General features: G+C 36.5%; 1 protein-coding gene across 3 annotated transcripts in view; it reads right to left on the bottom strand.

The window, feature by feature from the left end:
- Positions 1–14,844, bottom strand: part of lgr6 (leucine-rich repeat containing G protein-coupled receptor 6) — a 257,272-nt gene extending 242,428 nt beyond the window's left edge. Inside the window, exon 1 of one of the 3 annotated variants that reach the window (XM_043716816.2) lies at positions 14,579–14,844. In XM_043716816.2, the coding sequence (XP_043572751.1) occupies positions 14,579–14,766 (188 nt within the window). In that variant the 5' untranslated portion in view covers positions 14,767–14,844. Of the gene's footprint in view, positions 1–10,233; positions 10,338–14,062; positions 14,103–14,578 lie in introns of those variants that run through there. The other 2 variants (XM_087973621.1, XM_087973620.1) reach the window with 2 other exon arrangements.
- Positions 14,845–26,965: the final 12,121 nt, after the last annotated feature.

Raw genomic sequence — 26,965 nt, forward strand, 5'->3', positions numbered from 1 at the left:
TAGAAATGATGGAAGCGGGACCAAAATGCCACAACATATCAGCAAAGGAACACAGCTGTCAAATTGTTATGATGTCTTCATAAAGTAATGAAAGATAATAAATACAGCTTCACCAAATATAATTTCACTAATTGAATATCTGTTAAAGACCAAATATTCTATCCATTTAATGTTCCCTCGTTTTATCAAAATATAATCTGCATTTACATTTAAAAGGGGATTTTCATACTCTGTACTTATAGGAAAATCGTTTCAAGGAACTAAATAGAGAAAAAAGAAAATATGCACTTATAGAAAGCAGCCTAATGAAAATTTTTGGAGTCTTTGATTCCTAAGATTTATCTTTTCAATATTATAATAACCTGAGTCCCAATCCTGTAAATTGTCATTTGACATGTTACAAAATTACTATGTTTGGATGAAGCATTTTACCTAGCATTTGCAAGGTTTTAGTTACAACTGGAAGTGGTTCAGTGTACAAATCTAATGAATTATCCCAAGCGATTAACAAAGCCCCACTATGACTTCAATCATATGCTACTGAATAATGAGACCCCAGAATATATTGGAATAACCCTTCCAAAGGAACCAATCTGATTGTCCTTATTTTCAACATTATGTACATGTAGAAAACTAATGGTCTCTGAATCACAAATTTACTCTGAAACAACTGGAATTTAATTAAAGGAGTGTTCTAGAACCTGTCACATTCATTAAAAGTAGTCAATAACTTACTTTGATTTATTCCGTTCCTTCAATTCCATGCAAGATAATGAATAGCAAGAATCAGTCACCAGCTCTGGTTAATTACAATCTCTTTCACTCCAGCAAAGAGCACGTACCACTCTTGAAGCAAGAAGTACTCAGTGAACCAAATGGAAATGATATGTTGACATAAGGAAGGGAGCATGGTCAATTTTAGCTCAACCTAGAGAAAATACTACCAGTATCAAGCACTGCAGAGCACCTCTACGAACACAGAATTATCTTAACATGAATTACTTCTTTTTAAGATTACATCAGTGTCCCAGTTCTCAAACAAAAATGGACTTTCTTGTGAAAGTTACTTGAAAAAACAACAGGAATGACTACTATTTGATACCAATCTATGATTTGATCATCATTTCTCACTCCACAATAATTTACTTTGGAGAAAGTAGAAATCAAAAATTAATAAAACAGAAAAATCTTGGGCTTTGTGATTTCGGCTCTAGTATTATTAAGCCCTTCATCACTGCTGCACTATATTCAACTCCCAAATGTCAAAAATGTGTATGTTACCTATTTTTATCTTTATTTTCCTCTATGTTCATTTAAAACAGTGTAAAGACCCATGTATCAACATCCCTGTTGCTATTGGCTTGGACACAGCTCAATAATCATGATAGTAGAAAACGTATGAAATGATATCCAATATTGTCCAGTTAAGATATTAAGTAATGCTTAAGATACTATGCATCTTTTGAAATTATGACATTGCAGAGAGTAATAAAGATGATTCAGCAATTTATAATTATGGTTCATGAAAGTCTCAAACTAACTTGTTTTGAATATGAAAATAAGGAGAAAGGACATGATCTGTGTTAAAGGTATGATATAAATTAAATTCGTTGTTGCTTTTGATTTCTAGTCTGACCAGAGGCAATAGATAAGATTTATGTAAGCAGGTTATTTGGAGCAGAAGTACTAAATCACATTCATACTTTGTAAAGATACTAAATAAACTTCTTGCTTTCACCTTTCCTGTAACAAAATAATAGATATGTAGGATCTACTCCAGACTTAAACACATTATTCTAAAACCTAAAACTAGCTGGATCAGCAATAGTGATGTTGAATCCCATGAATTATATTTTTGTATTTTTTGATTCTCTAGTGATAAATTTATACCAGCATTTGCTGGTGAATTGTTTAGAATCTACTGCACTATGCATGATGGTGAATCAGAAAGGGAGATTAATTTACCAATGCATTGATCCCACTGATTTTGTAATTTGTAACTAATTTTGATTGCAATCAGGTTTTCATATGCCTTGACCTATTAATATATTAATTGATAATCATTATAAAAGTGCTTGTTAGTGGCAGATTATAACAGATTCCTCCACTTCTGCAAAAGTTCCATTCCTGAAAACCCCTGTGAATGAAGTATTTGTGAATGCAAATCTTAATAACTAATGATAAAAATAGGGTTTAAGTTCCTGGGCCTCAAGACTATGACTTTCTGCATATTATTTTTAGGGTTAAGATAATAAATGTTACTGACATTATGTTAAGACTTCAATAGAATATTTATAGAATATGGTAGACTCATGGAGGCTGAAGTCACTGCCTACAGCACTAACCAACATACCACTTTGTAACTTATCCAATACTTCCACCTTTTTATTAAGCCTCTTGCTTGTGTAGAGACATAATAGCAGTACCATTTCACTTGGGTGCCATCACAATATCACAAAGCGTACAAGGGCAGGTGTGAGACGAGGTGCGTACAACTAACTTCAACGAGACAAAACAAGAGAAGATAGAGGGAGGAAGATGCTGATAGTATCTAAGCATGGGTTAGGGGAAGAGGGTGCGCGAGAGTGTGCTCACATTTACATTCGTGGTTGTGCATCTCCAATGAGGTGGTATGGCAGTCCACTGCCTGCCTCTTAAAATTATTTTCTCATTTGCTGTGGAAGTGCTCATGAATATGTGATTTTGGCCTGTGGATGTTGATTAATTGGTTACTTTTGTTTTGGCGCAAGTAAGCAAACTTGCACAAACTGATTTCATGGATCCAGAGGAATGACTGTACCATTTTTAAAAAATGTCTGCCTAAATCAGATTTGTTTAATTGTTTATGGAAAAATCCATTTTAAACATCACATGTAATATAACATGATTCTTAATAAATCAATTTGTTGTTTAATGTTTATCGAAGAGTCATCACTATTGGTAGATTCCATTACTTCACTTAATAAATAGAATAGAGAAAGTTAAGGGCATATTAAAGAGTTTACCATTATTTAAATATTTTTACTATTCAGTTACCCTTTATTGAAGTCATAATTTGCTTCCTGAACAAGATTGTTATCTACTTCCTTGTTGATACAGATACAATTACAAAGATCAGAAATCTAAATACATACTGTGGTTTGATCCAAATCAATACAGGCGTCAACTATATCATGATATCAATGTGGGAATAATTAGAATTTATGGCACAAATAGTGAGGTAATCAAACAATATTATTTTCTTATGACCGTGTCAATAATTATATGCTGCAGGTTTGACCAGTTATCTTGTGCATTCAGAAGATATTTCACATAGCTTTTTGTTTTGAAGGTGTGTCTTATGTTTGCTTAACTTCTCATGACATTACTGTTGACAGTATGTTACTTGGTTTTCAGAGTAGAAGTACGCTATGGCTGTCAGCATGCAAATATTTTTATTTAATTTGTTTTGCAAGTGTAGTTATATCTTGCAGTCTTGATATGTTGAATAGTTTCCTCATTCAGTTCCTATTTCTGACTTAAAGATCCATTGCTAAATTATTGAACGTAGCTGTATAAAATAATTTGGATAGACCAGTGCCCAATGCTCATCCTTACTTTTCTCCATTCAAAACAATTCAAGATACTATCAATAAAAATTCTTCAATACATCTCATAATGGAACAGTTTCAGAACAAATTGAGATATTGGCTGAAATTATTGTGGCATGCCAATGAACAGCAGCCACCATTAGTTAGAATTTCCTTTGCTTATTTATTCCCTGCAACATTATCTGATAAGAAATTGCTGGAAATGAGAGATGTGTATGCAGCCCTCTGCAGTGTACCAATAATCTGAGTGAACAAAGTAAGCAAGTGAACAAAGTCTCCTTAACCTATGAAATTACCAACAGAATGGCACACAAGTTAAAATAATGACTTAAAGTCAAATCAGCTGCAGAAAGAGAATTAACTAAAGGGAAAGAGAGACTGAATTGAGAGAGAAAAAGAAAGAGAAAGAAAGAGAGAGAGAGAGAGAGAGAGAAAGAGAGAGAGAAAGAAAGAGAGAAAGTAAGAAAGGGAGAAAGAGAGAAAGAAAACTGCAGACAAAAATCAAATTAACGAAAATATCAAACAATTAGAACCTGAAAGAATGAATCACTGTTTCTTAAAAAAAATTCAATGTCAGAGATATTAACTGGTAATAGTTAATATTGACCATACAATTAAAATAATAACCTTCTGTGATGTGTTTACTTCATATTTACAGTAGAAGTGGAAGTATTTCTCACTGTTTAGTGCATTTGGAGGGAGAGCTAATCAATGTGATTAAGCTCATGACAGTGCAGATCATCTCCAACAGCAATGATTTTACTCCTACATTTAACTCTGCATCCACCCTCACCTTACATTTCTTTGTGATTTAACAAGAACAACAACCATTCAATTTACTATTATTTCTATAGGAATTTTTGGGTTTTTTACAACCAAATCTTAGACAACTATGCACTAGGTCATGAATCACACATGGTCTGGATAAAGTAGAAAAACTTCCCGTTCATAGAAGGATTAAGACTGAGAGGACACAGATTTAAGGTGATTTGCAAATGTTGCAGCTGTGATTTGAGAATTTTTTTTACAAGCGTAGCTTGGGTCTGTAACACACTGCCTGGAATTGTGGTGGAGGCAGTGTTAACGAAAGTATTCAACTTGACATTGAATGGTTACTTGAATAAATGGAATGTGCAACAGCATAAGGAAAAGGCAAGCAAATGACACAAAGTCATAATGTTCATTGCATGGCCAGTGTCGCCACAGTGGGATGAATGGCCTCCTTTTAAACCACAACAATTCCATAAATCTGTAGCTGAGTTAAATGTGGTCATGACTTCAGCTACATTGGAAGTATGCTATCTGATGATGAAAATGTCAACATAAAAGTGATAACTCACATAAAGAATGCAAGTGTGGCCTTTGATTGTTCATCCTGAAATGCTTGAAGCACATAGTATTGAGCTAGCCTTAATTTCATATTTAATATATTGTATGAATACCCTGTATATGTGAACCAGTAACACTCTATTGAGTTCTGTTAACAGCTACAAATCTTTGCCAATACTTTACAGCTTACCTCTTATTGCATGGAAGGACAAGATCATTAACATCACACTGCTGTTTTTGGAGCAAGGTAAGATGTAGGTTTATAATATTACTATTTGGGAACTTGAATTCTAAAGTAGTGGTAAATGGCTTGTTTGGTTTTCAATGCTACAAAGGTCTGATTTATTGTTTAAGATAAGGCCATAAAAATATTTGGAATTTTGAGTTAAAAACAGTCATTCTAAGAAATTATGTGATTTAGGCTAAGTATTTCAATAAGCTACCTAGTGAGTTAATAGCTACTCACTGTTGACTTAATATTTTTAAGATTCAAAGTAAGGGAGATAATGCCCAAGGCTACAAATAAGTTGAGTTCAAAAGAAAAGGTACAATCCAGCAGAAAGGCAGTTCAGTTTTCGGCAGCTTCCAACAAAAAAACAGTTAAAAATCACTCAACACTAGGTTATTGTCCAATAGGTTTATTTGGAAGCACTAGCTTTCGAAGTGCTGCTTCTTCATCAGATACTTTGAAAGCCAGTGCTTCCAAATAAACTTGTTGGACTATAACCTGATGTTGTGTGATTTTTGATTTCGTCCACCCCAGTCCAACACCAGCACCTCCAAATCGTGTCCAACAGAAAATAAGTCTTAAGCTATTTTAGCAGCTTAAATGTAGTTTAAGTTTATTTAGTTTATTATGTAGTTGAGTTTATTTCTTCATGTGTAACATGGGAAAAATATTGTTAATGAGTGCATAGGAAATCACCAAAAGGAAATGCTGTGACCTCATCACTTGAATACGAAATCTTAAAGTGCAAAGGCAAGCGACACTTTACTGGGATTGATTGTCTGTAAATGTTATTGTTGTGAAAAATCCTTTTTATTTTGCTGTTTTGGTAAGATCTTTCAAATTTGTCATGTATATGATTTCTTTGCCTTTTGTGTAATTCTTTAATATAAATGTAGTTTCATGTGAATGTATTCAGTGATTTATTACTATGCTGAATAAATTACAAAAACAAAATGTAGGGCCTCATTAAGTAAGTTTCACTCTGCAATCTGGCTTTTCCAGAGTTACCATAAACTGGACCACAGGGAAGAAAAGAATGAATACACTGAGCTGCAAAATTGTTTCTCATTGTATACTTCATATTTTCATCCACTTCATAAGATCCACTGCATATTTCTTATAATACCCTTATGAGTTGTCAATCCATTCAAGAAACAGCCTTATATAACAGTTTTGCATTACAATCCTTTTCTTTCTGCATATGTCCCCCAAGGCTTGTATAATGACTTATTTTTTAAAAAAGTAATCTTTTAATATATTCTAAAGGTTCTAAGATAAACCAAATAATTGATTTGTACAATTTTATCCTGAATGACTCCAAAACTGGTGCGTTGTAAATTTTATTGACATGCCCCTGTATATTCAAAATAATAAACTAATTTTACATTGTAAAAACTGACCATAAAAGGATGCAAAAATACAGTCAAAGATTGCATGACTTCTTTGTAGTTTGAAAGACTTCCTTGTCTTCAACAGAAGCAAAAGGAAACATTCAGGCTGACATTGATTTGATGTCTTTTCCTGAAAGGCAGCCCTGAAAGCATAATTTTAAAATGAAAAGGCATTCCAATACATATATTTGGGCTGTTTCCAACACTTAACTTGTGAACACCACAACACAAGATATATGATTGACCTCACTTGTCACGTTATTTGGAAAAGGAACTTGAAATGCTAGAGGTCGCATAAATAGATCGACATACTTACTTGTTGCTAGATTTAAGTTTGCTCGCTGAGCTGGAAGGTTTGTTTTCAGACATTTCATCACCATACTAGGTACCATCATCAGTGAGGTCATAACATCAGCCTCTGGTGAAGTGCTGATGTTACGACCTGCTTATTATTTTTGTAAACACACAAATACAAAGCGGGTCATAACACCAGTGCTTCACCAGAGGCTCACAGATGATGTTACCTAGCATGGTGATGAAACGTCCAAAAACAAACCTTCCAGCTCAGTGAGCAAATTTACATCCAGAACCGCAGCCTGATCTACAAATCTTCTCAAAACTTGCTTACTGATTTCTTTTAAAATTCAGTAAGATCCTGCTTGCAAAAAGTTCATCAATGAAGTTCACCTGATCCAACTTCAATTTTACCTGAGAACCAATCTCTTAGAAATCTGAATTTAACACACTTAGCAGCTTACTGAAAATAGTTTGCCTTTAAAAGATCATCACTTCAGCTAAAGTCTCAGATATCACAGGGCTGTCATGAAAGAATCTGGGACAAGTATATAATATAACTTTATTTTTATTTCCCCATGTGTAACTACTCATCATCTAAGAAAGACAAATGAGTCAGATATTTCACTTTTAACCACCTATCTATGTGATAGTAAATGGCTCACTTTTGTTTTAAACTCACAGAAGGGTGCTGCTAGAAATATTTAGATCAGGATGATCCCTTCAGTTAAAAAAAAATACAAAAACATACAAAATCTGCTATAAACCAGACACGGGGCCTTCAGATCAGGAGACCCACTCAAATATAAGGAATCCAAGTATGACCTTTGCAGAGCCATTAAGACAGCCAAAGACCAATGCCGATCCAAACTAGAGACCCAGACAGACACCTGGTGACCATGGCAAGGACTGAATGACATCACAGGTTCCAAAAAGAGACAGTGCAAGATAACAGACAATGACACATCCCTCCCAGATCATCTCAACGCCTTTTATGCTCGCTTTGAGCAGAATTTCAGCAGTGAGGTAACACCTATTCCGACAAGTCCTGACAAACCTATCCAAACAGTCACTGCATCAGAAGTCAGATCAATTTTCCTTTGTGTGAATCCAAGGAAAGTGATTGACCAGACGGAGTACCAGGCCGTGCACTCAGGGCATGCAGTGATCACTTGGCAGAGGTATCCTTGAACATCTTCAACCTCTCCCTGCAGCAGGTCACTGTCCCTGACTGTTTCAAGAGGGCCAACGTCATCACTGTGCCTAAGAAGGCTCATGCAGCATGTCTCAATGACTACTGTCCAGTGGTCCTAACTTCAGTGATCATGACGTCCTTTGAAAAGTTGATCATGGCATTAATCAACCCCAGCCTCTCCACTTTTCTTGACCCACTCCAATTTGCCCATCGGACTAACAGATCCACATCAGATGCTGTATCACTTGCCCTTCACTCCTCTCTAGAATATCTTGATTCTAAGAACAGCTACATAAGAATCCTACTCATTGACTACAGTTCAGCCTTCAACACTATTATCCCCTGGAGACTGATTACTAAACTTAGTGATTTCGGACTGAGCCACATTCTCTGCAACTGGATCCTTAGTTTCCTGACCTAAGTCCACAATCAATGAAGATTGGGGACAATATTTCATCTTCACTAACACTCAACACCGGAGCCCCCCAGGGGTACGTACACAGCCCCCTACTGTACTCACTGTATACCAATGACTGCGTCGCCAAATACCAACCAATGCTATTTCCACGTTCACTGATGACACCACCATAGTTGGTAGAATCTCAGAAGGCGACAAAACAGACTACAGACGGGAGGTGGAAGACCTGGCAAAATGGTGCACTGAGAATAACCTAGCTCTTAATGCCGGCAAAACCAAGGAACTCATTATTGACTTTCGGTAGAATGTTACTCATGCCCCCCTATACATTAACAGCACAGAGGTGGGACGAGTGGAGAGTATCAAGTTCCTGGGAGTGATCATCCACAACACAATTTCTTGGACTCTTCATGTCGATGCACTGGTTACAAAGGCCCAACAACGTCTCTTCTTCCTCAGGCTGCTGACGAAATTTGGCATGATGGCGAATACCCTTGCCAACTTTTATAGGTACACCATTGAGAGCATTCTGTCTGGATGTATCACTACCTGGTATAGCAACTGTACCATTCAAGATCGGAGACAGTTACAGAGAGTGGTGAATGCAATCCGGCCAACCTCCCATCTACAGAATCCATCTACCAGGCCCACTCTCAAGGAAAGGCCGCCAGCATTCTCAAAGATTCATCCCACTCTGGCAGTGTTTCTTCTACAATCTCTACCATCGGGAAGAAGGAACAGAAGCCTGAATACATGCATCAGCTGGTTTTGAAACAGTTTCTATCCTACTGTTGTTAGAATACTGAATGGACTCACAAACTCTTAACATTTGCCTGTACCGGTGTTTTTGTCTTTGCTGCTGTTTACTTATTATTATTTACTTATCTATGCTACTTAACTCTGTGACCTGCCTGTATTGCTCGCAAGACAAAGCTTTTCACTGTGCCTTGGTACAAGTGACAAGTAATTCAATTCAATTCAACTGCAATCCTCAAATGGAAAACATGCTGACAATAAGTACATGAATTCATCTATTGATATAATGCAGTTCTAAATACTGTACACATGGAGATTCCAGATAATATTAATAAAACCAAAATATCCAAGTAAACTTTTGGAAAATGGGGGTTTCAGACAAATGATAATCAAATTTAAAAATATACAATGACTTGGGAAGAGTAAATATGCATGTTTAATTCAGAATCTATCATTTAAAATGGTAGGTGTTGATAAATCTATGTAAGGTTTGGTAATTGTGAAAATATGAAACTCGCCACCACAACATGATATATTCCCAAATTATGCAAGACAAGAAAAATATTGATGTATAAATGAAAATCAAGGAACAGTAATTTGAAGGAAGTAATATTGATAATATAAAATTATCTGTGGAGGACTACACATTAAACATACTGTCTATTCTACTTTATCAAAATATGAAAGTCTGAAAGAATGGCATGAGGTTTAAACACTGAGTTAAGAATTGCTATGGATGATAAAATATTATAACTGCTTTAAAAAGAATCACAGTACACATTCTTTATTATATTTCAACAGCAAGCCATTAAATAATGCAAAAAATCTATACATTGAACATAAAGATATATCTTGTGCAAAAGTAAACAGGAGAATCAGATAATGTAATTAGAATAAGCCAATTATTATTACATGTTGAATAATTGGAATAAGGAACAGACTGCCACCTAGTGCATTAAACACTAATTCTGTTAAACCATTCGGCAAGTATTGAATCAATTTATGATTCAGCAAAGAACTAAAGCACTTACCTTTGGGTTGAATTAAGTGAAAAATTGGTCAGAGTGGATTTTAAAACAAGACTTGGCTGATGGAGCTGGTTAATGTGTGGATACATCTGTGTTTATTTCGGTTTTTCACTGCGAGGAACTTCATCTTCTGTCATTTTCAGCTATTCACAAATAAGTAGGTGGGCAACCTATTAATTGATGTGCACATTCAATGGGCTACTTAAAGAGGCACACAGCAGCCTAGAAATGATTCTCTCTTCAATTCTCACACCTTGGCAATGGCAGTATTCAGTATCAAAGCTGACCACGATGCTGCTTCAACGTAATGCACCAACCTGCTCTTACACGATTCTCAAGAAATTACACTACATGGACCTTGAACCCTTTAAATCAAGTTAAACAGCTGCAGTACAAGGATGCTTATGTGGAGACATCAAACAAGCACACCAATCTCCCTTATTGCCTTAGGATACATGAGGTAGATTGAGTTCACAGCTAAAGAGAAGAGAATTCATATACAATAAGAGACTGTAAAGTTTACATTGCCAAGTTTTTTTTTCTGAGAACATTCTCTGTACCTGCTTTATTCCAGTGCAAACTTGGCAGCATAAGTGAAGGCTTAGATTGTGAATGATATGGTGCACATTTATTATAGGTTATTAACACATCAGTATATGGTAAGCACATGTTGAAGTGCTAAACTTGATAATAGATTGCTCGCACCTAAAGAAAGGCATGCCTTTGAGCTCATTACAGAAATGATGTTTCTTTTTGTTTAGCGTGCATTTTTTCCAAGCCTGTTTTCAGTTGCATTCACAATAATGAAAGAAGGTCCTGATGCTGGGCCAAACCATATTCTTATATTAAATTTACAGCTAATCCAAAGATTTATCAATCGTGATTCATAATCTCAATATATTTTACCATATGGAATTATCTACTACATTACAAGTATAATACAAGGACTGAAAATGAGATGAACATTTTAAGCAATGCATAAAGTTTTGAATCATGAAAGAGGGTTAAATTGCAAAGAAAATTGCAGCATAAATTCTTAGACAGGTTCAGCAGACATATTTGGTTTATGCCAAATATCTTCTGTGTGATTATATTCAGTGTAACCATTGGCATTGTCATCTATTGAGAGTGATATTTGCTGACAACTTATGCAAGCAGTTGTGACATTTTCTTTGCAACTTATAGTCTGGTAGATGAGAAGGGACCTTTGGAAATCAATTGATATCCAACTCACTTTTATTTCTAGAAGAGGAAGATTGTATTGACAATCTGATCAAAAAAAAGATTTCATAACAATTCAATAATGTTTAATTATTGTTTTAAATTGGCTGTATTCTCACTGCAGCAGGTGTAAAATGGAGCAATGGGAGGCTGCATTTTCCCTTTAGCAAATCAGATCCAGACAATCTGGTCTTCCGAATGCACAACACAATTTGCACCAGAGTATTTTGCATCAAACCAATTGTATGTAGTACATATTGTATAACATCCTGTCTGGAGATATTCCTGGAGAAAACATTTTCTAGTTGTTAAAAACATATTTATGACATTTGTCCTGTATATGTTATTGGCTGACATGTCTTATTTGACTATTTTTGTGCATGTATTACATGTATGTTAATGAAAGCAGGCTAATGCTTACTTCAAAGGAACAGTTTTAATGAGTTGAGGCATACCTGTAATCATATATACATCAGGACCTATTGTATCTACTCAAGCTGTGTGGCTTATTAATATAGTTCTTAGAAACTAAAATATCTAATTACAATTCACCTGAAAACACTTTTTTAACAATACTGCTCAATAGTTTCCAAGTCTTTACCTTTTAGGAGAGTATTTACTTTGTTACAAAGTGAGCTATTTAACGTTTTGAAAAAGTACACGTTGAAACAAATTAGTTCCATAAATGGTTTACATTTGATGCATTACGTTGAAAATCGAGGCTATCAAAATACTTGCAAAGTACAGGAGGTTGTGGCTTTTTTATTCTAAATAAACTCAAATGAACCCAAATTGTAGATGTGAGACACCGGTTTGTAAAAGTCTACACAGGTGAGCTAGACTGCACCAGCGCCTGAGGTAAAGCCATCACTGATTGATGTGCGTGTGGTACCAAAGACAATTTCCCTGATGCGTGTACATTTCCAGTGATTTCAAAGAAAGTTCCCAAGTGTAAGTGACAGCCAAACATCGACACTCATCATCCGAGCCAAAAGTATAGCATTTTGATGGCTCAAGGCTGAATTATTCCTTTGGTGCAAAAAAAGAGACTGTAAATGTTTATTCAGTACACGAATCAGTGTGAACACGCCAAAATCGCCGTGTAAAAAAAAAATGAGAATTTTACAGAACCGTAAGTCATTGTCGGTATATTTACAGAGAATATAAACCATATTTTATGGTTCCTCTAAACTTTTCAGAAATAACATATCTGTATGATTACTGTACTTGAGAACTTAATGCTCAGTTTTTACCGTAGGGTTTCCATTTATATTTTCCATTTACAATGCGGTAATATACAGGTCCAGAAACTGGTTTGCATTCAGAATATTAAATCAAAATACAAAATCCACCAAACGATATTGCCGTTTATTCGCTTTAATTCGTCCAGCCTGTTTTAAATCTATGATCGACCTTTTTAAGTCAGCCAGCACAGTTAGGGTAACTGCACCCTGATCATGACCTGGAAGGAGGGAGGAATTTGCCCGCTGTAACTTTCTAACGCCTGCACCACCCCTTCCCGCAATGTTCAACAGTCGCTGTTCGGACGGAAGGCTCTGGCTCAGTTCGAGCACCTGACTCGGTGTGTTGCTGGCCGAACAACAGACTTGAGTAGAAATTTGAAAACCCTTCGAATGCGAGCAGCTGCACATTTGCTCAGCACGTTGCGGACGCTGGGTACTATACTTGTAAACGTTGCGGGCTAAGTTTGCGAAAACGTTCATTGTACAAAAAAAAACAATCATTTTAAAGATTTACATATTAACGGAAACAATTACACTGGCCCGGGCGCCATACAATACAGTGCAAGGATCACTCTGATGTAACATTGTGGTTCTCAGTCTTTTTTTTAGGGGGATTTAGAGCACTACTTGTAAGTAATGCAAAGAGCCGGATTAATATTCCTGGCAGGTGCAGCATTAAAGGCAATTTATAAAAGCTTTTTGATGTGCCCGTCTATTTCTGAGCATGTCAGTATGTTGTTGCAGCCTGTTTGTCTTTCATATAAAGTTACAGCTATTTAAAATTCTAAGCACAGGGCGGAAATTATTCTCCTGTCCCTTTTAACCAACCGACGGAAGCGAGTAATTACTTTCTTATAGAAACTATTTTTGGCATCGGACACTCATTTGCCTTCGTGACAGTAAAACAAGGTACAGTGTTACTACACGGTGACAGGAATCGAACTCCGATGTTATTCTGTTCCACTGTTAGTGGCTCTCTCATATAATCGCAGCTCAGTAAGGGTTAAACCAGTCCTCGTTCCATTCGAGAGAGTGCGTTCTACGACCACAATTATTCAGGAGTTTGTGTTCAAACAGTAACTTTCTGTCTACTCGGTTCTAGCTAATCATCATTGATGATATCTTTTTAACGTATCTTACTCCATTTCTATTATTGACCAAGTCATCAATAGCTTTCTTCAGATAAACAGTCTCAATTGTGAAGTTTAAATATACAATACTCATCCCCAATGCAGTCCAAGGCATATATACACACCAACAATTTCCGTGGACTATGTAGCAAGAATATCAAACTTCTTCATCAGCTAATATCAGAATTACAAAGGCTTTGCTCTCACTGCAATAAGAAACAGACTTAGAACACTGACTTAAACATGTACTATTTCCAATGCACCATCTCGATCACGGGGAATGTCTTAGAACCACACGGCATGACAAGAGGCCACTCGGGCGATTGAGTCAGTGCCACCACTTTGAAAAGAGTCATTCCACCACACCCCCACCCCCTCCCCCACACACCTCTTTTACACGTGTCTATCCCCAGCCTTTCTGAAAGCCACGTTGGAATCTGCCCTCCCCACCGTTTGTGACAGTGCATCTACAGCCATCATTAGTGTTCATCACTTCATTTTTTGCCACATGAGCGAAACAACGCCCTGGTCCGGGCTTTGCAGCTTGTTCCAAGCATCGATGGTGGGAGCTGAGGGGTCGGCGTGTAACTAAAACCACAGCATCTTCGCCCAACTACTGATATCTCACCGAAAGCCCTTGGTTCTATTACATTCTCCTTCCGAGTACGTGAGAGAGGGGCGATGCACCTTTAACTTGGTTAATTCATGTTTTGCACCATAAGCACGTTTATCTGAAAGATTACAGGCACTTACAGGTAGGACGTCAACGGGCTCAAGTCTTCCGGCAATGCTGTAAACCCGAGCTCTGAGCAATCGACCCACAGCAGAATGCCATCCTCTTCACAGTGGCACCGAGCTGGGCAGGAAGGACTCGTTGGCGCTTGGCTGGAAGGTGCACAGCCAAAGGCAGTCAAGGCCAGCACTAAACAGGGCAAGAGCATTCTCCTGGGAGATGAAAGGGAGCGCTTGATGACTCTGTGCGGATGTCACTTGAAGCAACACACGTGTGTGGATGCAGATCTCTGCAAACTTTAGACTGCTCTCACTGCCACCGCATCTACCTATTGTAGTTCAGGGTAAACACACAAATCCCTTATTGGCTGGCGCCGAGGGCTGAAATTGGACGACCGCTCGCTGTGGGAGGAGCTTTCAGCACGCAAAGATTTACTTGATAGGTTGGTGAACCAATATTTAATTCAAAGTTACCTCCCAAATGCTGAATTTCTCCAGCATTCAGCCAAAGAAAGAAAAACAAAAGTTTTCATCTTATCGTTCAGATCGCTTCAATCTCTGAAATTACTGATCACATGTCCTTGTCAACGAGTGTTCACTGATCGGGATGTATCAACCTCACATTTTATTGCAATGTTCAAAATTAGCTGTTTCAATTGTTATTGCCTTTTCTTAGGTAGGTTCAAAAAAGTTTAAGACACAACGCTGGAGATTTTCTGTGAAGTGCACAGATTCACAACCGTGCTGCTGGAAAGCAGAAAAATCCACACGAGTTAAACATTAACCTCTCCGAGTGAATGCACTTCAAGCGTGCAATTCAATTGGTGTATTACATGATGTAAGGCGCCAAAACATAAAGATAGGACCAAGTGACAATTAAAAGAAGTTGACGACAAGAAAATTGTCCAGTTTCCCTCTTCAGGACCCATGTAAAGTTTTGTGCAATTTGCTATAATAACTCCATTCTGGGTGTTCGAAGTGATCAGAAAGGCAATCTGCACTGGGGAATATCAAAGCTTCTGCTTTGAGGAAGCCTCATCACGAGGAAAATGAAATCATATCGACTCGGAACTTCAATTCGTTCCCAAAACGCAATAACAATTTTGCGGGAAGGTTTGAAACAATGAAACTCAAAGCAGCGATTCACAATATAAGTGGTGTTGGCGCCTGTTTAATTATACACTACAATGGATTTCCAAAAGTGACCAAAACCACACACACATTTCTATTCCGTGACGAGCCTTTTATCACAAGTAGACACAAGGCGCTTTGCTGATTTATTTCATAGCCCTAAAGTCCCGATAGCTATCTGATTCTTTTCCCTATTTCCCTTATAGTTTAGACCCAGTTGCAGGTTTTTCACTCTCCATCAGCGCGCGTTCCCCTTCCCTCCCCCTTTCTTGCGGGTCAGAATAAATTGTGTTCCCATTGTATAGAAAGTAGCTGGTAAAAATCTACCTTCGGAAAAGATTATTTCGACCCTCAGTTATTGTTCAATTTTTGTGTGTGTGTCCAACTCTCTTTCTTGTTGCGAGTAGCAGCCAGGAGCAAGTAGTGTGGTTAGTGGCTATTGGCAGCTGGCAAAGGTAGAGAATGGTAAAACGGAGGGCGTTGGCATAAGCCCACAAATCATATGTTTCTGAAATATAATTTGCTGCAAAATGTTGAGTATCTTTGCTAAAAGAATGTAAGGAGCTTCGTCAGGCTTCTGCTGAACGATTTCAAGTTTCTAAAATTTCTTAAAGGAGAATCGTGGAGGGGTCACGTGGTTCAGTGCCCACAGTGGCTAGATGTTTCCATCAGTCAACATGACCAGCTAACCTCGGGAGAATGAAATCATCAGAATTTAAGGACATAAAAGCACTGGGGACTGCAGGAGCGTCTTAGTTTCCGATTGTGCTAGTTTAGAGTATGGTTTTGACTGCAAGGCAGACATTGCACCGATGTTTGAAGTTGTGCTCGTTATGAAGATTAGAACGTAGAAGTAGGAGTACCTAATTTAGACCATCAAGGTTGTTCTGTCTTTCAATAAGATAAGGTTTCATCTGAGATCTAATTCCTTTGCCTTATATTCCTCTATACCTTTGGTCAACATGCAAAAAATCTATCAATTTCAGATTTAAAATTAATAGCTGTTGTGGCATCCATTGTCATGTGTGTGAAAGAAAGTTTCAAGCCACAGTGTTTACAGAAATGTTTCTTAGTTTTGGTCCAGAAAGGCTTGGTTGCTGTTTTTAAACTATGTCCCCCAAGTCCAATTGCCCAAGCAACATGAATTGTTTTTCCATTGCTTGTTCTCCATAATATCTTGAAAACTTCAAATCACCCATTAACCTTCTCAGTTCTAGGAAATACAACCCTCTTTTGCACAGTCTCTATTCCTAATCTAATCCATTGAGTCTAGCTATCATCTGCTAAACTTATGTTGCTTTTGTCCAAGGATCAGGTTGCATTTTAGGTTCTGCTAAAATATATTAACATAATCATAAATGTAAAATCTTTCATGAGCCAATTGAATGTCAGAATGCAACAGAGTACTATTGTTTTCTTTTATCTTTTCAATTAAAGAGTTCCTTAAGGTATTTAAGAATGATAGTCTGGTGCAATTGGAGTTGTACACTTTAAAATTGTTTTATGATCCTAAATAAATATTTAATAAGACTTTCCTTTCACCATCTGTGAGTAATCTGATTTAAAATGACAGAAAAATTGCTTTACAAAACTGCACTGAGCCATTTAATACTTTAATTTGTGTTTCTTAGTAAATTAAATTTTCTTGATATGAATATACTTTTAAAACATCGCTATTAGTGCCTGTGCATGTAAGAAAATAAGTGTTATTAGAACAACTCCCTGTAACCACTAATATCTTGTAATTCTAATTGGTGGAGTGAGGCCAGTTATGTAGCTGGGTCTGAAAAGGCAAATTGAATCTTGAGCCAGTGCAAAGTCTCACAAAAATTTGTATTTTAGGTGCAATTCACATACCTTTACAATTCACCAATATTTTGAACTGGTTTGGCTGATTCTGCCTGGAATTCATTGATATTAACTGGCAGAAACAAGTGGAAACTTAATACCTCCACTTCAGAGGCTGGAAGCAGCTGAGTGCAATTGTAGTTGGGACCAAAGTTATACTGCAAGCTATCCTTAGCTGCACCTCAGATTGAAGCTGTGAAAAAGTGTGTATATCTTCTGTCTTATAACGTTGTTTTAATTCATATTTGGAAAGTGGCCATCTCTGGAAAGACCAACGTTTATTGTCCATCACAAGAAAAAAAACATAATAACATAGAGGGGAGAAAAATGAAGAATGAAAAATAAATCCACAGCAAAGAAGAGAGAGTATCATGGAGAAATAATGATAATTTATAATCTATAACTAAACTAAATGGAAAGAGAAGAGAGCAAACAAGAATGTTGTTGACAGAACATTTAGTAAAGGAAAAGTGCACACTTATGATGAAGAGAAACAATGGAGCATTTTGTTCATCACTTTGTGAAAGTGATGCTGGTATACAAAATTATTTTATTATCAATTAGAAGAAATTAGAAATTAAAGAAGAAAAAATGATGTCAGCAAGAATAATAATGTGAAAATATTTCTGTTAAAACTTGGCAGGTCAGCATGCTTGTATGAATAGAAAGCACAGATCAACATTTCAGGTGTAATCCTCCATCATTACTTCATGGGGAAATAAATCACTTTTCTTTTTAAGTTGACTGTATTAATTTCTCCACAAAGCCACTAGCTCACTTGATTTTTCTCAATTTTCTTGCATGGTTACAAACTTTGACTAATATTTAATGTTAAATTCATGACCTAAATCCACTACAATTGAATAGTTCTGAGCAAAAACCTGGATTCATTTCAGTTCAGTACACTGTGGATAAAGCTGAAAGGTTTCATTTCCCTCTCTTTCTTTCTTTAGTGGAAAATATAGACAAATAAAAACAATAGTTTATTTAAATTCTGTATCATATAATGATAGCAATATCTTTCAGATAGTACTGTCCAGGCCCAGGGGAAAATTGGAGAGGTAGGTGTTACAGATTTTCTCTGGGTTGCATTTTTCTTCCTTATACAACAAACAAAGGGTGTTTTGTATTACTTTACCAATTCAACTGTTAATACCCAACAGAAATACAAGCAGGCCATCTGCTTCAAAGTGCAAAAGCGTTAAGTTTCACTCATTGGATTTCATTGTAGGGGACAAGCTGAAGTTTTTTTTTAAAGTCTCTGTACACAGGCACAGATCAAAGCAAAGTTAGATAGTAACTGGAAGGAAACAAAGTGGAAGTTCTAGAATGACCAAGCTCAAGTCCGGTTTTAAAATACACCTGAGGCTTTTGGGATTCCCAAATGCATTGAAGTGAAAGTTAAAGGAGGATAAGGTGACCCCAGAAATATTTGTATGTCTTTGCTTATAACACAGTTTCCTGTCTTTGCCATTATATTTGTTTTAATTATTATATTTTTTTGCTTTCTATGTCTTCCTTTTCCATCAACAGCACCTTCACCCCACCTCTTGTTTAATGAACTGGGAAAGAACAGGAAAGCAGACAGACAGGTACCTGATGCACATCTGCTTTTGATGTAAATATATCTTTTTTGATACATAGGTACTTTTTTTCCTCCCTGACGCACGTCCAAACATGTTATATGTATATGCAAGTAAAAAACTAAATACAGTGCACAGGCAATGCGTAACATTGTGGAAAGGTACATCCTCTATTCTGATAACTAAACAATGAAATAAAGAGCTGCAAGCACTTTTGTCGGAAATATCTAATCCCACTTTATGCGCTTAAGCACACCTGTCTTTACAGTTACACAATGTGTGCCTCTTGCTGTCTCTTTAACTTCTGGTTTGATTAGTGAGACTTAAACATAAGAGTCTGCTATAGCGTCACACTTAGCTTCAACTGCAGTACATCAAAAAGAGATCTTTTAAGCTTTTATCTAAAAATAGGAAATTGTAAATACTTAGCAGGCGAGGCAACACCTATCCCAGAATTACAGAGGTGTTACAGCATAGAAAGTGGCCATTCAACTTATCATGTCTGCACAGACTTTCCAAATGAGCATCATGACCTGGTGCCTTTCCCCACATCTCACATTCTTTCTAATTAAATAAGCATCTAATGTACTCTTGAATGCCTCAGTCAAAACTGTCTCCACCAGTCTTCCAGATGCATTCCACGCCCAATCATTGAGCAAAAATATTCTTTTTCTCACATTATATTTGCTTCTTTTCTCTCTCATTCTTGATTCTTTTATCAGCAGGAAATGTTTCTCCCTACTGACTGTATTCAGCCCTTTCATAATTTTAAAACTGCTGTCAGAGCATTATTAGCTTTCTTCTGTCCAAGGAGAACAGTCTTAACGTCTCCAATCTATCCTCATAAGTGAAGATTCTCATCCTAGTATCAGACTTATAAATCTCTTCTGCACTTCACCCAATTACTTGCTGTCTCTGCCTGTGCTGCCACTATAAATGATCTATGCACACATTTACCAGGTGGCTCTGCTCCTGCACCCCTTTAGAATTGTAACCATTATTTCATTTGGGCTGTCTCTATTTTTCTTACCAATATGTATCAACACACACATCTCCATATTAAACTTCAAATGTCACCTATCCTCCTAATACCTTGTCTATGTCATTTGAATTTCCACATTGTCTTTTGCATAGTTTGCAATACTTTTAGGTTTTGTATCAACACAAACTTTGAAATTGTCCCAGGAATGCCTGGATCTAAATCTTTAATACATATAAGGAAACGTAGGGATTGCGACACATTTCCTTGGATACTCCACTACAAACCTTACTCCAGCCCAAAAAATACATTGATTATTACTCTCCTTCTTATTTCTCAGCCAATTTTGTATCCACATTGCCACTACCTCTTTTTGTTCCATAATATATAATTGGTATCCTAATCCATTGTATAGCACTTCATCATACCCCTTTTGGAAGCCTAAACTAAAAACAGAATGGTCTGGAGAAGCTCTGTCAGTATGGCAACATCTGTGAAAAAAAAACAGTTAACTTCTTTCTTCAAAGAGTTATACTGGATTCAAAACATTAATGCTGTTTCTCCCTCCCCAAGTGCTGCCAGATCTGCTGAGTTTCTCCAACACGTCCTGTTTATATTTCAGATCTCCGCAGCATTTTGTTTTTATTTGGATCTTCTGAAAGTTCACATACATTACACCAACACCTCTGTACATTCCGCAAGTGTGACCCTAAGCTGCTGGTCACTTATCATGTTAATTATGCATCTCACTTTCACCCTGATCTTTCTATCTTTCCTTTTACAAGCTATTCCATTGAAGCTCACCACAACTTGATGAACAACATTTTACCCTTTAATTGGGAACTTTACAACTTCAACAATATATTCAACCTCTTCCAATCAAAAATGCATCTCCCATGTTTATAGACTAACCCTAAGCCTAATCAATCTTTTATGTTAGCTGTCAAAAACTCCAGCAAGTTGGTCTAACATAATTTCCCCTTTAGAAATCCATGTTGGTTCTTCAAAACCAACATAGATTTTTCTATGTGACCACTAATTCTGTCTCAAATGATGGCTTCTGGAAGCAGCCCCTCCACTGAAGTTAAAGCAAACTGATCTGTAACTGCATGTCTTACCTTTACAACATGAATCAAGACAGAAAGGTGAATTACAACTTCAGATTACTTACCTTTCATCAGAACTGGAAGAACTTAGGGATTTAATTTTTTATAAGCAGAAGAGGATCCGCAAGGATCTGTTTTGAGGCCACTGTTATTTGTCATTTTTATAAGTGACCTGGATGAGGTTGTAGAAGGATAGTAAATTTGCAGATGACATTAAGGTCCATGGAGTAGTGATAGTGCCATAGAATGCTGCAAGTTACAGAGGGACATAAATAAGCTGCAGAGCTGGACTATGGGGTAGTAAATGGAGTTTAATGTGGAAAAGTGTGAGATGATTCACTTTGGAAGAAGGTTTAAATTGAGGAGTGATAGATATAGGAGAGATATCAGAGGTAGTTTTTTTTATTCAGAGAGTAGTACGGGTTTGGAATTCCCTGCCTACAACAGTAGTAGACACACCAGCTTTAAGGGCATTTAAGTGGTCATTGGATAAACATATGGATGAAAATGGAATCGTTTAGATTGGACAGGCTTCAGATTGATTTCACAGGTCGACGCAACATCAAGGGCCGAAGGGCCTGTAATGCGTTGTAATGTTCTATGAAGAACTAAGGATAGGAAATGGATGCATTTGGAGGAAAGAATAACAAAGGAATAATGATTATTAAAGGATAGATCAAATTATAAAAGGGATGATATTGTGCAAGCAAAATTATTGGTAATGAGACAAAATTAAGAATGAAAATATGGATTCAGGTGAGTAGTAAATGTTAACTAAAAAGTATTTCCATCAATGTTTATCAATAAACATGAAAGGAGTATTTTTGATCAGAAGAGGTTGAATACATTATTGAGATTGTAATGTTCTTAATTAAAATGTAAAACTAATTTGTGGTGAGCATCAATGGCACAGCTGGTACAATGAAAGTTAATGAGCTCAAAGTGAAAGTGAGATGAATAATTAAAATAATGTGACCATCAGCTTAGGTCACATATGAGGAATGAACAGAAATGTTCAGCAAGTTACACCATACAATGTGTTTCATGAAGTCACCTTAATTTTATGGAAAGGAAATCATGTCTGAAAAGTATATTAGAGTTTTTTGAAGTCTGTCTAATAGGGCAGATGAGAGGAAACTGATGAGTGAAGTATATTCGATATTTCAGAAGACATTAAAGGGAACATTGTTACTCAAAATTTCAACTCATAGGATTAGTCTTAATGCATTATTATGTACTGAGATTAGTTTAATAGAGAGAAAAAACAGATATAGAAATAAATAGGTCAGTTTCAGCATAACATACTGTAAACATCATGGCCAGAAAGACAGTAGTACATACAATCTCTTAGAAAATCAGAAAAAAAGTCTGGTCTCCAATGTTTGATGTTTGATGACGTGATTATGTCTAAAGTGGAGAAATATGTTCTAAAAGAAGAAGTGTGCTTAAGGAGATACTATCTTGGAGATAATTTGCAGTTAATGTTTGTTTGAAAGCAGGTTACTGTGGGTTTCTATGATATTATGGATGTACACTGGTCTGTTTGTGGACAATTTTGAGCAATTGCCCACCATGAAGAGCATAGGAGTCTTGCAGCACCCATTTTGAGGGATGCAACCACATACAATAACCTCTGTTGGTATAAATTTATTATCTATTGAGTTGGCAAATTGTGGAGAACAACAGGCACAAACACAAAGGTTGTTGGAGAAGGGTCTGGCAGCACTTGTGGAAAGAGAAACAGAGTTAAAATTTTCAGTCCCCCAGTATGTTTCTTCTTCAGAACTATTCCCTCTCGCAGATCTGGTTTTCCTGAGTAGAGTTGGTTGTGTCAGCACAAATAGATCCTACAATATGGGCTTCAAACTGATCTTGTGTATCTTGTTTGGATTTGCAAATAACAGCGGCCTAATTATTTGACATTTACCAATATGATGAGCCTATTGCCTGCTTGATGAAAGACAAAAATGGATGATGTATGGCTGGAATTTGGTATCAGTCTGACTGATTAAAGGCCATCATTCTAATCCTGATATAATACAATCTGGGCCACATGTTCTCAGATAATCATTTTCTAGCTTTGTTATACCCAATTACTCTACTATCGGAGATTTCGCCAGATATCTTCATCATCCTCACATCACTCTAAAGGTCTCCAGTTCAATGGATCCTTTCCATCTGTTTAGTTAACACTAATTGTCAGACATGGTAGCCTCCTTGATATAAACACAGTCATTGTGCAAAATAAGTACTTTATTTTCAGGGTCATGAAGAATATAACTTAGAATTACATTGAGGACATTTTACTCAAATAAATATTCATTTTAAATAATCACTTTGTTCATGTTACAAGTACCTTTGGAGTCATAGAGTGTGTAAAATGATGTATTTGGAGTGGATGGATGAAATAAAAGCTTAAATGGTTGCTAGTTGAGATTGTCCTGCAATTGCTACAAAGAACTCAAAGTCAGAACTTTTATTCTGATACATGATTGATAAGGTGCATAACTTGCATTTAATGTCACCTAATATTAGGCAAATTATTACATTAAGACTTCTAACGGGACGTAAATGATTTTTTTATCTGAATTAGGTAAAAGGTCATCTTTCACCTCCCAGTTGCCAATTATGTCCCCTGGGACTGCCTCAACTGAAGCAAATATGGTGCTATTCTAAACATCTAACTTATTTAGCTCTGCTTTGGCATGACATATGTGCCAAATATGTAAATACCCACATAACCACTTGCAAGATGCAATGTGGTTAAAACAAACTATGTTTACCCGATAATTGTTTTAATTGCTACTATTAACCCATAAGTAGAAACATTTAACGGTCATTTTAAACTTACACCAAAACTAAAAAAAAACACCACTAAAATTAAATGTCATACTTAAAGTTGCATTCTGTACAAGATAGAATAGAAAATAATCCCCAAAATATTTTCTAAATGTTAATTTAAAGGTAATCAAATCCACCATTCATCTTTAAGATCCTTGAACTGTTCATAAATTTGGAATAATGAAATATACGAACATTTCCTGATCCCATACTAGTGTGATGTAAATTATGTGATATAAATATATTATTTATTATATGTTTTGGATTCTGGTTTCTGAGTTTGTAATCAGTGGGTTTTCTGTTTGTCTGAAGTTAATAATTAACTAGCATGTAATTCTGTAGCCATGGTGATTTAAAAGCAGTTTTTGAGGTACACTTCAGAGTGAATGGGTTTAGCACACCACAAATGGACATGTGCTCATTTTAGATTGCTTTGCACCCCACCTGGGTGAGTAATAGAGCCTCTATTAGAGATTTCTGAAGCTTTTCTTAAGATTAAGGGAAACATCCATAACTTACAGAGAGAGAGAGAAAGAGAGTTAATTAGTTTCACTTTTTGACTTGGTGTTTCAGACAGTCCTGTGAAGTCCTTGAATGGGATTGCTCTTTAAAACAATGCCTTGTAGGAGGGAAGGATATATAGTAAACTGCAACATTATTTACCTTAGAGTAAATAGTTACAATTAGTTCCAGACCAGAAGTGTTGGGATTAAACCCTGAACAAGTTCATTAAAGCTGAGTACATTTAAGTAGGTATATGATAGTTATGATAGATATGAAGAAGCTGTTACACTTCCAATCTTAATGTTTAAGTCACAAGAGACATAAACTTGCTGAGATATGATATGGGAACTGTGATCATTGTATGAGTGATGTTTTGAGTACTGTACCAAGGGTACTGTACAAAAGCAGTTTGTTTCTTTTCAATTGTGATTGAAGCAACGGACTAGTGGCAGTATTCCTGTGCTGCTAATCCAGAAATCCAGGTAATGTTCTGGGTATCTGGGTTCAAAGCCCACCACAGCAAATGATGGAATTTGAGTTCAATAAAAATCTGGAATTAAGAGTTTAATGATGAACACAAATCCATTGTCAGAAAAACTGATCTGTTTTACTAATGCCCTTTAGGGAAGGAAATCTGCCATCCTTCTCTGGTCTTGCTCACAGAGCCACAGCAATGTGGTTCACTCTGAACTGATCTCTGGGCAATGAAGGAATGATAATAAATTATGGCCTAGCCAATGACATCGTAATCCAGTGAATGAATTTTTAAAAAGAGAATGTTTTGTGATTAATGGGAATCTTTGTACTTCTGTTACAAGTAGATGGTTTGTCTTCTTTATTTTATCTTCATTTCTTTCATTAACAAATTTGTTTTACCATTAAAAGAAAATCTCCAAAATTGCATGTTTATGTTTCAGCAAAAGACCACTTTGTTACAACCAAAACAAATCAAAATATGATCTATCAAGCCAAGTTCTTGTCTGGAATCTGACTTATCCAGTAATATCATCAGCTGGGGTCATAAGATTATAAACAACATTCTTGCAGCCTACTGCAGTCTAATTTTGGACAAAAATTGGATGAAAACATTGAGAATTTCCAGTCACAAAAGGGAAACAAAGTGAGCTTTGCATTCAAAATGTTGGCAACAAATCTTGCTTAGGTTTAATAAATGCTGAGTTATTTAATAGTCCAGAACTTGAGTATTGCTGGAAAAATAAACATTTTATCAAAGTTGTTCATACTGCACACATCAAGAGATTTGTAAGAATACCAATATAAAGTGGAACATTATTTATTCCATATGAGAAGAGCATACTGATTGGCGTGAACTCCAATTAGTAGAGTTGTTGTCATGGAGAATGCACTGGTTAGATGATGACTGACTGTTAGCTACCAAGATTTACGTTGCTGAACCCCATCAGCATTAACTTCATAGAGAAGTGAACCTGATACAAATGGCCTCAGTCAAGTTTCAATACACTCATGGTTGGATGCTTGAGACATCCCATACAGCTCTCCAATAGCCCCTTTACAAGACAATTGCATAAAAGTCCAATTCAGCTGTCAATTTTGCAGTCCCTGGAATAAGGTGACATTAGGCCAGAAGATACAGAAGCATTTGGTCCTTTCAGTCTGCTTCATCATTCAATCATGGCAGATATATTTCTCAACCGCAATTTTCTGCCTTCTTCTCGTAACCTTTGATCCTCTTCCTAATCAACAGCTTATCTATTACTGTCTTAAATTAACTGACATCCTTAAATGCAATGAGTTCCACAGATTAACCACACTCTGGCTGAAGAAATTCTTCCTCATCTCAGTTTTAAAGGGTTGTGTTTTCACCCTAAGTCTGTGCCCTCAGTTTCTAGTCTCTCCCGGTGGAAACATCATCTCTATATTTATTCTATTCAGGCCTCTTAGTAGACGGTAAGACCATCATTTGTTCAAATCACTTGATCCAATTTAACAGTTGGCACAGTCCAGTGACAATATCCCGACATATTTTCAGCCAGATAGCCAACATTGCACCTTGTACATCCAAGACTGAGGATGGTAGGCTCTGGTCTTGATGTGTCTCCAATGCATTTTGAGAAGTCCTTCAGCTGCAGCCTCTTCATAGAGAGGTTGTTCATGTTTGGCTGAAAGTTATGGCAGCTCTTGGGCTTTTTTGTTCTTCTTACATTTTTCTGGGTGGCAGTAGTGATGACCACACCTGTTTGGCTGGATCCATCAGTCATGGTTATAACGACCCTGCTTGGGGAGCAGAAAAAAAATCAGACAACTCCCTTAGCAATGAATATTCATATCTATTATAAATGAAGCCTTAAAAACAGTGAGAGACACTGTTTAAGTGGAGATTGGAATCATTTCCGTGTCCCTGTGTACTTTTGGAGGACTTGCATCTTCTTGTATG

The sequence above is a fragment of the Chiloscyllium plagiosum genome, unplaced genomic scaffold (assembly GCF_037043375.1).
Source record: "Chiloscyllium plagiosum isolate Xiang-an unplaced genomic scaffold, Cpla_swu_hap1 HiC_scaffold_26, whole genome shotgun sequence".
NCBI lineage: Eukaryota > Metazoa > Chordata > Chondrichthyes > Orectolobiformes > Hemiscylliidae > Chiloscyllium > Chiloscyllium plagiosum.